At 39.8% G+C, this 13,055-nt stretch overlaps 1 protein-coding gene across 1 annotated transcript; it reads right to left on the bottom strand.

The window, feature by feature from the left end:
* Nucleotides 1-6,656: 6,656 nt before the first annotated feature.
* On the bottom strand, nucleotides 6,657-10,902 carry ankrd49 (ankyrin repeat domain 49). The gene is made up of 3 exons (XM_069697556.1): nucleotides 10,739-10,902; nucleotides 9,448-9,672; nucleotides 6,657-7,998 (listed from the first exon to the last, which is right to left on the bottom strand). Exons 2-3 carry the CDS (start codon nucleotides 9,664-9,666, stop codon nucleotides 7,522-7,524), a joined length of 696 nt encoding a protein of 231 aa, XP_069553657.1. The 5' UTR covers nucleotides 9,667-9,672; nucleotides 10,739-10,902; the 3' UTR covers nucleotides 6,657-7,521.
* Nucleotides 10,903-13,055: the final 2,153 nt, after the last annotated feature.

Raw genomic sequence — 13,055 nt, forward strand, 5'->3', positions numbered from 1 at the left:
AACCAGGTGTATTACCACATCATTAAGCCTGTATCACTGCATGTGCAGTGACTGTTTAATGTTCTGATGCATCTTCACTTCATTACAATAAAATGCCATTAAATAAAAGACACCTGTGGCTGCACAGCAGCAACTTAAAAAAATGTGTCTCTGGCATTAACTCTGTGAAAGGAAAAAGGATGCATGAAACACCCCTGCAGTGCAGATTCTTTTTTTCCTTTTCTATCACCTATAGACAGACTTTTGAGTCTGACCTTTGTTTTTTCCTTAGACTAAAAAGTCATTTGTTTTCCGCAGTTATTACTGCACACTTGCACCCAAGTACTATTTGCTGGCTGCCACCGGCTGCTGGTATAAATGTCTTTTTGTAATTAATTTACACAAAGATGTATTTTGATTTGATAGGAGTTACAATAAAAAGCTGCTCAGAAACACCAGGCTGTGAGAAGAACATAAAAAAAAAAAAAAATCAATGCCTTTGTTCTTGAATTGATATATTTTTATGTTTAGCCTGCTGAGCTTATGTAAAGTATAATTGACAGATAGGACAGAACAATGCTTGTGCTGTTTACTTAGTTTTACTTAATGAGTCAGTGAGAAGCCAGTAATCACTTTTTTCATACCGAGAAAGCAAACCTTGGACGCAGGTAACAATGAGCAACATATTTCAATGTTGGAAGTGTTACCTGGACAGAAAGACGAATCCAAGCAGGAGAGAGATGAATGAAAACCGTATTCAAGTTGATATGCTCCCACCCACCCTGTAAATGAGCATTCTCATTGAGACAATCAGTTTATTTCTGTGCTGTTTCATGAATACACCCAAATCTCTGACCAAGCATCACATTGTAGGCTCTTTCCAATTACAGTAAAAAGTAAAAGTTTACCCAAGTCACTGTTAGCCAATTAGTTAGTGAATAGAAAATAGTCTCAAACCATTCTGAAAACTGGTTAATTAAGTTGCTATATTTGAATGCAAATGCTGACATTTAAAGGTTCCAGCTGGTTAAATATTGTAAGAGGATTTTCTGATCTTTTTCATTTTATAAGATACATATCTTTTGACTGTTGACCTTTTGGATGAATTAAAAAAAAAAAAAAGTTGAAAGACACCATGTCTCTGGTAAAAATGTATTTAATTTTTCACTTTTTCCAAATGTTTTAAAGTCCAAATGGAAAAGGAAATAAATTAAATTTGGAAATCATTTTTGAATTTCTACTGATTAAAAAAAAAACTATTTAAAGCATTATTAAACTGTAACAAAGTACTCTTAATAAGTCTCGAAATAGTAATCGTACAATAACAATTGGTTACTCCAGATGTCGCTGTTCAGCAGAAAATTCAACTGTCCCTTTTTTCCCCTTCAATAGAATTCAAACAAGACCAATGAGACATTTCTCATCCATTAGGTTTGCTGACATCATCAGCTAGATGTGTACATCCACATTGGGTTATAAGCTACTCATAACAAAATCATTTTCCAATCTTCCCCTGAAGACAAGTTTTCTGAAGCAGGGTGCAGTTAAACAGACTCCCTGAACTGCCTGCTCACTACTGTTATTTTATACAGTGAATCTTGTACAGTAAAAAAAAAAAAACTTTCAGCAATTGTCCACAGTATCAACATCATTCAGTGACTATTTTGTATGCATTGAGAGGGCAATAGAATTTAGAGGGATCTAGTGGCAGGAATTGAATATTATATTCATGATTATGTTTTCATTAGTGTAAAATCCACCTGAAACGAGGAGTCACTGAGATTTCATTGCCTTAAAACGAGCCCTTCATCTACGTAGGGAGTTGGTCCTTTCCGACAGAGGACGCCATGTTTCTACCGCCGTAGACTTTCCTACGCACTTGGAAGGGGAGGGTGAGGTGAGGGGTGTCAGATCCCACACATTGGTCCTTTAACAATAAGGGTGGACATTTATCTCATATTCACAGGACATAAAGCATTTACTGTTGTACTTGTACAACTCTTAACACGCATGCACACACACACACACACACACACACACACACACACACACACACACACACACACACACACACACACACACACACACACACACACACACACACACACACACACACACACACACACACACACACAGATTCGGTTACATCTCGAGGAACTCAGCAACATTAACTTAACCTCATGTGCTTTGACACCTCTTAAAAACTTTGTGCCATTCATCTCAAGATAATTTCTCTTTAAGAGAAGGATTCTGTGGCATGTTTCACAACCTCTGCTTTAAGTGCCTTGCTGAACTAGAAGAGGAAAAAAATAATGTGTGACATGGCTCCGGGTGAGGCTCTACAAAAAAAAAAAAAATAGTGATGCCTGCTGCGCCTTAGAAAAACTCCAAAAATAATCCTCTGAGGGAGATAGGTGTAGGAGCCAAGGCGAACACGTAATCAAAGACAGATTCTACATAATGACAACCAGAAGGGCAATCTCCTTTAATTCCTTGAGTTCCTGCATTAAAAAAGACCACTTAGTGAGCAAAGAATTGCTTCAGAGACACAGCATGCACACACAGTCCTTGTTAGTACATGAAACAACTTCTCAGCTTTGAGAGAGCCTTGTTTGAGCTCACTGTCTATTGTTTAGATAGAAGAAAGAAGCAAGGTTGCATTTCATTTCCAAGAAGACCAATAATGCAAAGAATACATTTATCCAAAGATATCACATTCATTTATTATGATGCTCGAACGGGGAACATAATCATGACACAAATGGTACAAACCTCCGAGCATTTTCACATTCTCCTGCACAATGGTCCGTTTCACATACAAATGAACGCGAGCCTCCAGTTCACGTCGGTTTTATGTGCAACATCTTTAACCCACCGTATAGCTGCAACAAATCTGGAATTACTAACATATATACTGAAAAATATATATTATATGTTAGTAAACTGGATATCTTTTAAGTTTTTTTTTCGGACCGACTTGAAATTGAGTCTGTGCACTCTGAACATGTTTGGAATTAAAAGTTATCAAAATAATTTGTTTTAGTCGATCGGTGTGCCAGTGGCGTCGTGGACAAAAAGTGACCAAAAAGTCATGCTATGGCATGTTGTTAAAAAAATAACCGGCATTTTCAAAGTCAGAAATTACTAATGTCCTTTTTTGTAAGTCATGACAAAAGGGGGGAATTGAACCCCAAACCTTCTGGCTGAGAGGTAGCAGTGCTAACCACTGCCCCATCAACCTTCCCAGGAGTTAGGCAGCATTGTGACAAATCTTTGGCTCACTGCAACCTATAACTCCACCGTCCACAAATATTAATTCAAATGCGACCAAAATTGCCGCAGACATTCTTTGGATAGTAGATATACGTGTTTTCAAGGGGGTCTGCAGTGATATTAAATATCTTCCTGTAATGTGTTGTGGATGCAAAACTTTTTCAATTTCCCCAAACGTTTCAACTTCACTAAAAGTTGAATCAGCATCAACAGGTGGAATCTGAACCATTAATAACAACCTTGGTGAAGTAGAATCTTTTACCTGTTGAGTTAACCAGACTGTCGGCTGAGACTCTGGAAGCTCTGAGTGAACTCCGTGGTACACTTTCTCCTGCCACGATTCATTCTCCGCCACTGAAGATAGTCCTGCGGTCTACGACGCCGACTTCCAGCTGGAAACGACCTCATGAAGACACGGGTTCGAGCCCCGCCGAGGTAATACACCACACGTGTTTCACCGTTCACGGTTTACCCGCCGAGGTAACACAAAACACATGGTTCACAGGTTACCCGCCGAGGTAACACACGAGGTTCACGGTTTACCCGCCGAGGTAACACACGAGGTTCACGGTTTACCCGCCGAGGTAACACAAATGGTTCACGGTTTACCCGCCGAGGTAACACACGAGGTTCACGGAGGGCGAGTCCCTGTAAGGGTAAGCCACAGCCACAAACCAAAGGTAAAAAAAAAAAGTCCAAAGAGACTTTTTTTTTCATTGTGTACTGGTTGAGTTGCCTCACAGTGAGAAGTAATTTGAGGCATGTCAGTTCAGAAAAAGGTCATACTCTAAAAAGTCATAAAAAAGTCATACTATAACATGTCTAAAATATGGAAAAAAAAAAGTCATACTATAACATGTCTAAAATATGGAGAAAAAAAGTCATACGTGTCGTCCAAAATATGATTAAAAAAAAAAAAAAAAAAAAAAAAAAAAAAAAAAGTCGTACTATAGCATGTCGGCTAAAATATGGAAAAAAAGTAATATTATAGCATGTCGGCTAAAATATAATCAAAAAGTCACACTATAGCATGTGTTCCGAAACATGATCAAAAAGTCATATTTCGCACGACATGCTGTAAGTATGACTTCCGTTCAAGTTATGGAAGCCAGCATTGTGGTGCACCTGTCAGCGTTGTCATCTCTCAGTCTGAAGGTATTAGGTTCAATTCCCGACTGAAAAGTTATACTTGGAATTTGCATTTTTCTGCAAAACTAATAACCTAAAAGTGAAGTTTGTCATCCATAACATGGATGACTATCTTGTGCATGTAGTCCATAATGTAAAACATTACATTCAAGCAAGAACATGCAATAAGCTGTTTCATTCTTTTGCTTGCACTTTGCGGTTTTATTTTTTTCAATTTAGAATATATGTATAAAGTCCTATCTAAACTCTTTTTGTCTTAACTTGAAGAAAAACACTATAATTAAGAATTAAAACTGCAACCTATAACTCCACCGTCCACAAATATTCATTCAAATGCGACCAAAATTGCCGTAGACATTCTTTGGATAGTAGACATACGTGTTTTCAAGGAGGTCTGCAGTGATATTAAATATCTTCCTGTAATGTGTTGTGGATGCAAAACTCTTTCAATTTCTCCAAACGTTTCAACTTCACTAAAAGTTGAATCACCATCAACAGGTGGAATCTGAACCATTAATAACAAACTTGGTGAATTTGGTCACCATTTTTGGCGATTCACGCATGTTGTACCTTAACGAATTCCCCCCACAGATTTTTTTCGGACCGACTTGAAATTGAGTCTGTGCACTCTGAACATGTTTGGAATTAAAAGTTATCAAAATAATTTGTTTTAGTCGATCGGTGTGCCAGTGGCGTCGTGGACAAAAAGTGACCAAAAAGTCATGCTATGGCATGTTGTTAAAAAAATAACCGGCATTTTCAAAGTCAGAAATTACTAATGTCCTTTTTTGTAAGTCATGACAAAAGGGGGGAATTGAACCCCAAACCTTCTGGCTGAGAGGTAGCAGTGCTAACCACTGCCCCATCAACCTTCCCAGGAGTTAGGCAGCATTGTGACAAATCTTTGGCTCACTGCAACCTATAACTCCACCGTCCACAAATATTAATTCAAATGCGACCAAAATTGCCGCAGACATTCTTTGGATAGTAGATATACGTGTTTTCAAGGGGGTCTGCAGTGATATTAAATATCTTCCTGTAATGTGTTGTGGATGCAAAACTTTTTCAATTTCCCCAAACGTTTCAACTTCACTAAAAGTTGAATCAGCATCAACAGGTGGAATCTGAACCATTAATAACAACCTTGGTGAAGTAGAATCTTTTACCTGTTGAGTTAACCAGACTGTCGGCTGAGACTCTGGAAGCTCTGAGTGAACTCCGTGGTACACTTTCTCCTGCCACGATTCATTCTCCGCCACTGAAGATAGTCCTGCGGTCTACGACGCCGACTTCCAGCTGGAAACGACCTCATGAAGACACGGGTTCGAGCCCCGCCGAGGTAATACACCACACACACCGTTCACGGTTTACCCGCCGAGGTAACACAAAACACATGGTTCACAGGTTACCCGCCGAGGTAACACACGAGGTTCACGGTTTACCCGCCGAGGTAACACACGAGGTTCACGGTTTACCCGCCGAGGTAACACACGAGGTTCACGGTTTACCCGCCGAGGTAACACAAATGTTTCACGGTTTACCCGCCGAGGTAACACACGAGGTTCACGGAGGGCGAGTCCCTGTAAGGGTAAGCCACAGCCACAAACCAAAGGTAAAAAAAAAAAGTCCAAAGAGACTTTTTTTTTCATTGTGTACTGGTTGAGTTGCCTCACAGTGAGAAGTAATTTGAGGCATGTCAGTTCAGAAAAAGGTCATACTCTAAAAAGTCATAAAAAAGTCATACTATAACATGTCTAAAATATGGAAAAAAAAAGTCATACTATAACATGTCTAAAATATGGAGAAAAAAAAGTCATACGTGTCGTCCAAAATATGATTAAAAAAAAAAAAAAAAAAAAAGTCGTACTATAGCATGTCGGCTAAAATATGGAAAAAAAGTAATATTATAGCATGTCGGCTAAAATATGATCAAAAAGTCACACTATAGCATGTGTTCCGAAACATGATCAAAAAGTCATATTTCGCACGACATGCTGTAAGTATGACTTCCGTTCAAGTTATGGAAGCCAGCATTGTGGTGCACCTGTCAGCGTTGTCATCTCTCAGTCTGAAGGTATTAGGTTCAATTCCCGACTGAAAAGTTATACTTGGAATTTGCATTTTTCTGCAAAACTAATAACCTAAAAGTGAAGTTTGTCATCCATAACATGGATGACTATCTTGTGCATGTAGTCCATAATGTAAAACATTACATTCAAGCAAGAACATGCAATAAGCTGTTTCATTCTAAAAAACATGACAGTCCTCTCCGCTTAAGTTGTAAAAACACCACAATCATGTCATATTTACTTGTTCTTTTTAAAAGCTTAACGACACACGTTGTGTTTCATTAAAGTTTGTTTCAGACCGAAAGCGACTCGTCATCCCGTGTTTCTCCTACCACTGTCTGGGGGGGGAAGAGCAGCCCCGCCCGACGGGGACCTCCTGCCCCGCCAGAGCCAAACAAGATATTATGGTATGTGCTGCGTCCCTGTGATCCCGCTTTCATTACAGCTCAGCGAGACTGGCTCGTGCATTTTTCTGTCACCGAAAGTCGCGCTAATTCCTGTGCTGCTGCTCTTCTGTTCGCTCTCTGTGTTTCATGAAGGTTTGTGTGTCGCTCTCAGACACACTGCGGCAGAGCAGAGAGGAGACGCAGGTGGACGTTACGGCAGTTTATAACAACTACACTCGTTACGTAACTGTAAAAAAAAAAAAAAAAAAAAAACTACCAGAAAATTAATAAATTGGAGTGACTAATGAATGACATAATTATGACTTGTAGAATTTTTTTTTATTGACTTTGTATTTCATGAGAAGTTCAATATGAGTCTGTAGAGCCTGAGCCTTTTTGGAGGCAACCTAGTGGCCATCAGCAGCGTTGCTGTATAGGTCACTTCCGCATCAGCCTAATTTTTCAGACCCAGAAGCTACGTCCACTTTTATATGCAGTCTATGCTTCTGACAACATTCTGACTTTTACTATGACAAAAAAGGACCGGTAGAGAAAATGACAGCGTGAATTGTTACCTGGAGCCCGAATGTATCTGGTGTGCGCTGTGCTAATGGTAAAAACGTCATCGCTTTAATGTGAGAAATTGTGTAGGGCTGTGATTTTGTTCATAATATTGGTACCACATTGACACAGTCTTCGACCATCTCAAACAGAAAGTGATGTGGGCCACTACGTCGGGCCACCTCACTGGCCGTTTCCCCGCTGCTGCTGAGGAGCCCTGGCTTCAGGTGGCGCTGAGAGAGGAGGAGCTCTAAGGTGTGCGCCGAGTCTGTTTTTGAGGGGCTTGTGTAGGAAGCAGCGAGGTGTAGTGGCGTGAGCCCACCGTTCGTCTGGGCGTTCAGCTCGGCTCCATGCTGCAAGAGACAACTCGCCACAGTGACGCGGCTCCAGCGGCAAGCGCTGTGAAGGGGCGTCCAGCCGTCGACGGTACGAGGGTTCACTTTAGCGCCGCTGGCCAGGAGAGCCGAGACAACTTCAAAATGGCCGCTGTATGCTGCACGGTGCAATGGAGTGTAACCATCCTCGTCGCAGCAGTGCACCAGCAAAGGATCAGCAGTTAACAAACTGTGGACTGTTGACAGCTGAAAGAAAACCACGGAAATGATGAGCTTCAGAACGTTAAAAACTACTCGTCTTATTCCACGTTTTACTTGAGAAGCTTTTATAGCTGCAACTTCAGTGTGATCATTGCCTGTTGGCGTACTAACAATTCTCCTCTATCGAGATAAACTCTATCCTCACAAGGTCGTTTTTGCTTAAAGCTTGAATGCTTCTTGCAAGCCATGAATACTTACTTTTAAAAGAATCATCTCAAAGAAGGATTGCAGTGAAGAAACTTCGCTCAAGCATGAGCAAGGCAGAGCAAATTGTTTACTACTGCTCTGTCCAATTGGAAAGGGTCAACACTTAAAGGGGCATTCAAGCGCTTAATATTGTGCTTCTAGTATGTTGCATTTACACAGCTGTTATAATAGGCTGAGTAGCGCTACCCAGCAGACTGAAATCAGCAGCTTGAAATTCAAGTTCACAACAGTTATAATTGACACCTCAAATGTCACCGGCACTCTTTTTAATCACGTTTCCTAGCACCTGCCAGTCCATAAGCTGCATGATGTTTTTTTCTTCTCTCCAATTAACCACAGCGTACATTGTTTTTTCATAGCTTTGATACATTTGAAAGGTTTTAGGGTGCATTAAATCTCTCGAGAGGAATTTTTGCATTTGCTTGCACAACTAAACGTTGCGTTAACACAGTATTCACATGGGTTGTTTTCTACAGTGGTTTATTTCTGGCTTCTTACGGTTCAAACGTAAGGTGTAAATTTTATTCAGATTTAGTAACATTACATGACCTTCTGTGTAATTAATTACCCGACTCTGATCTTGACCTCCCGACCTTTCAAAAAAACATTTGCTCTCCATTGTCCCCAGATTTGTCCACTGGTGAATCTGCCTCCACAATTAGATTCATATTTAAAAAAAAAAAAAAAAACGGTAAGATCAACTTGTTTCCTGACAAGACAACTTTGTGGACGACACTGTTAGAAGGTCCTGAATTCATACAGCATTTCTCCGGACTGAAGCTTGTCTGTGTTTTTACGTTTTATATCTTTTTCAGCATTTCAAAAGAATCAGATTTTTAGTAATGGATAATTTGAATTCCCATTTAGTGACAGATGCCACAGTTCGCATCTGAATATTTTAAAAAGCTCCACGAAAATCTTGCTCCGTAGACGCCCATTCAACTTCTCATGAAATACAAAATTGATCATTTTTTTTGCAGTCGTTGACGGCATTAATGGCCATCTGAAAATAATTCCATAATTAATTCTTTATTAGGCTTCAAAAAGTGGTATGTTTAGGGGCGTGTCTGGTTGGATAGACGTGCCTGGTGTGCAGTCAAAAAACTACTAAGAGAGAGCAAGTGAGGAATGATCTCAAACTCAATTAGCACCCGCTGACCACCAGTGAAGCGAAACAGCTGAAGTTTGGTGGTAAATAATTAGGTGCTTGAACAAAACAGCACTTACACGATTGTTTTCCGCTGCCCACAGCACGAGCTCCTTCGGGTTTTCTTTGAGAGCTTCCTGCTTTTCCAGATACCACTCCTCACTGCGGCCTGCCTCCTCCACCTCTTCCTCCTCCTCCTCTTCCTTGCTTCCAGCCCACAGACTGCTGGCTCCTCGAGGGATCAAGTGTCCGTGCGTATCAAGAAGTTCAAGTTGGTTCAAATCTTCTGGAAACTCCATCACTTACTGTTTTTGTCACAGAAAACCAGGACAAACGAGACAGTGAGGAATTAGACAGATCAGAGGGACCAAAGTGACTGAGGAGAAACTAAAATCAGAGCTGGAGAAGAGGGTATTAGAAAATAGTGCGCTAATTAACGAAAACACGACAATTCAGAGCAACGTTACCATTTATCACTTCCTCCCTCCAGGTGCCCCAGGCTTTAATTTGACACTCTTATCCCCCACTGATCAACCAAATGTGCCAATTCATAATTTCTACCAAGTGTCTGGTGTAAAACATCACATCGAATGCATCTGAAATGTCCCTTAAAAAAAAACACTGAGTTGCCTCAGGATGTCTTTTTTTTTTTTTTTTTTTTCCACCCAGTTTTAATATGATGTCTGGATTGTGTGTAAAGTCAGACTCATCCTCATAAATGACCTAATTTGAAAACTACCACCCCTCCTGTGTTGTTCCTTTGTTAACATGTAAGTTATTCACCGAAGCAGATCATTACGGGCGCGGCTGTCACTAAATGTTATAAGTATAAACAACAAACTTTTGTGCCGGTGCTGCCTCAAGAGGTAAGTATGCGTGGTTATTTTTGTCTTCCTTTTTGCTCTCTAAATGTGATTCTTACAAAGACACAAAATAAGCATTATAAGTCTTTTTTATTTTTTATTCTGCCTGTTTTAACTGGCAACTGTTTGATAAATGAACAATGTTTGAGTCCATTTTTTAAACGTGAATTATTGTCCTTTACAGGATTAATGCCATCATATGGGTTTCGCTAGTGTTTTCAAACCAGTTAGGTGCAGCCTGTGTTTTTTTTTCTGTCACGACCAACAGTTACACCCAAAAGATATTTGATATATTATCATGGAGGACTGCAGGAAACAAATAAATATTTACATTTCACAAGCTAGAATCAGATAATTTAACCCCTTTTACCGTTAACACATAGCTATGAAAACAGGTAGCGATTCATCTGCTACTGATTAAACACAAACGCCTTGTTTTCACTGAAAATATATGAGAAAGAAAAGCATAAAATCCTCATATCTGTATGTATCTATGTCATGTACATACCCCAAGTTGTGAATTGAGTCGCAGACAATGGACGCCAACAAGTCCGTTTACGTTGACTTAACGCAGCCTGCTGCACAACAGTTAAGTGTTGACAAACATTTCGTCAACATTTCTCGTGGCAAAGACGAGCAGCTTGCTCGAGAGGTTTAAGAAATGCAGCTAGCACAGTTCAGCCGCACTTGTCAAACCACCAAATCAAACCGGCTGTCGTGAAGACACACGGGAAGTGTAGTTGGTTGTCAAGTTATCGTAAAGGGAGGCACGCTGTTAAAAGACTACACTACCCATAAGTCCTCGCGGCCGTTCGCTTCTTCTATGGCAACATTTTTGGTATTCCCAACGGCGCTTCCGCCTGTTTCAATTTTGGCCCGCAGACTCCCGAATTAAGGCTAAATATAACCATATTACATACATATCTATTTAGTAAGGCAGTATAGTCCATAGCACAGCCTGCAAATGGAGATCTCTGTTAGTGTAAGCACACAAGATGGGCTAATTTATTGGACATAGATAGATAGATAGATAGATAGATAGATAGATAGATAGATAGATAGATAGATAGATAGATAGATAGATAGATAGATAGATAGATAGATAGATAGATAGATAGATAGATAGATAGATAGATAGATAGTTACAGTTATAGATAGATAGATAGATAGATAGATAGATAGATAGATAGATAGATAGATAGATAGATAGATAGATAGATAGATAGATAGATAGATAGATAGATAGATAGATAGATAGATAGATAGATAGATAGATAGATAGATAGATAGATAGATAGTTACAGTTATAGATAGATAGATCGATATACAGTATAGTTACTTTATTAATCCCACAAGGGGAAACATGTCAGCCTTACTTGCATGGAGAGTAGCTAAATCCATCATATCAAGAAGCGCTACAACAACAAAAAACTGAAAAGGAAGACAAAAACTCAGACTCTAATTACTGCATTAGCAACAGGTGCACTCAGCTGGTTGGGATTAGTCTGGCATGTTTTAATCAATGTGTAATGGAACCTTTGACATATCAAAATCTTATCCACCATTTTATTGATATTTAGAAAGCTCTGATTTATTGTCACTCAATGTTGAAGTGTGCAAAATGTGTTTCATACTGCAACAGGAAGAGAGCACTTAGGGTTGCTGGTAGGCTACTTTTTCATGCAGAACCAGGTTGGCTGTTTCCAACTGTTTTCAGTCGTTGCATAAATATAAGCGAAGCAGCTGCTGATTAGAGCCTTATATTTAGTGTTCAAATGTGAGAGTGGTATCACTCTTCTCGTGTAACTCCCTGCCAGAAAGTGCATAAAAGTATTTCCCAACATTTGGACCTATTGATTAAAAAGTGATGGAATATATTAACCCGACCACGGTAAATAAAGCATATAACAGTATAGTACAGTGTCATTTAATTGCAGTTAATTGTAGTTAACCCGAGTGCCTTTGGCTGAGATGGTTAAACGTCATGACACACGACCACTGTCTGATTCAAATCCAGGCCTTGATCATCTTGATCCACAAAAAAAGCTGCATGAACATGCCAGTGCAACTGGATTTGTGCTGCGCTGCAGTTAGAGGGCGACCGATACTAATAGAACGAAAGTTACATCCATCAATTCTAACTCTATTTTCAGCTTCCCGCTGCAAGAAAGTAAGGATCAGCCAGTTGTCTAAACAGTATGTCAAGATCCTCACTCTTTTTTCCTGAGTGAGATTGGCACCCTCTTCACACATTTGGAGAGAGTATGTGGTTCCAGTGAGTATCTGAATCAAGAGTGGCAGTACTAATGAATTCCTTCTCCTACTGCACAGTGCACATACTCCTTGTACAACCGCATAATGGGAACATAAAAATGTCTGTCAAATTTATGGATTTTATTTAGTTGATCGACTGGATGCAATACAGTAGATGTTTGAACGTTGCGAACAGGATGCTGCGCAACATGGCTATTGAGCGTGAGCAGGTATAATATTGGCTTTATGCCATTGGATTTTATGGATGGAAAAAATGAAATGAAAATAATCTTTTCTGTTCCTATGACAAAGAAACTGCAGTTATTGTTCCGTTCATTAAATACCAGGCTAAGGACAGAGATGTTCGCAGAATGCTGATAAAAGGTGGAAACTGACAGCAGAACTGTAACTGTTGAATATGAGTGGAAGGTCTCGCTGTGTCTCAATCCCTTTGATCAGCCATACTGCACAACTATTTTGGGGAGCTGTGTTGCCCATTAAGGCGTCACCAGTTTGATTAACTGTGCGATTATGTTGCACTGTGGGTGATGTGGGCAATATAGGTTTTGAGA

The sequence above is a fragment of the Brachyistius frenatus genome, unplaced genomic scaffold (assembly GCF_029030835.1).
Source record: "Brachyistius frenatus isolate BFR_SWC_R1_liver_20210118 unplaced genomic scaffold, ASM2903083v1 Contig_23, whole genome shotgun sequence".
Taxonomy (NCBI): Eukaryota; Metazoa; Chordata; class Actinopteri; family Embiotocidae; genus Brachyistius; species Brachyistius frenatus.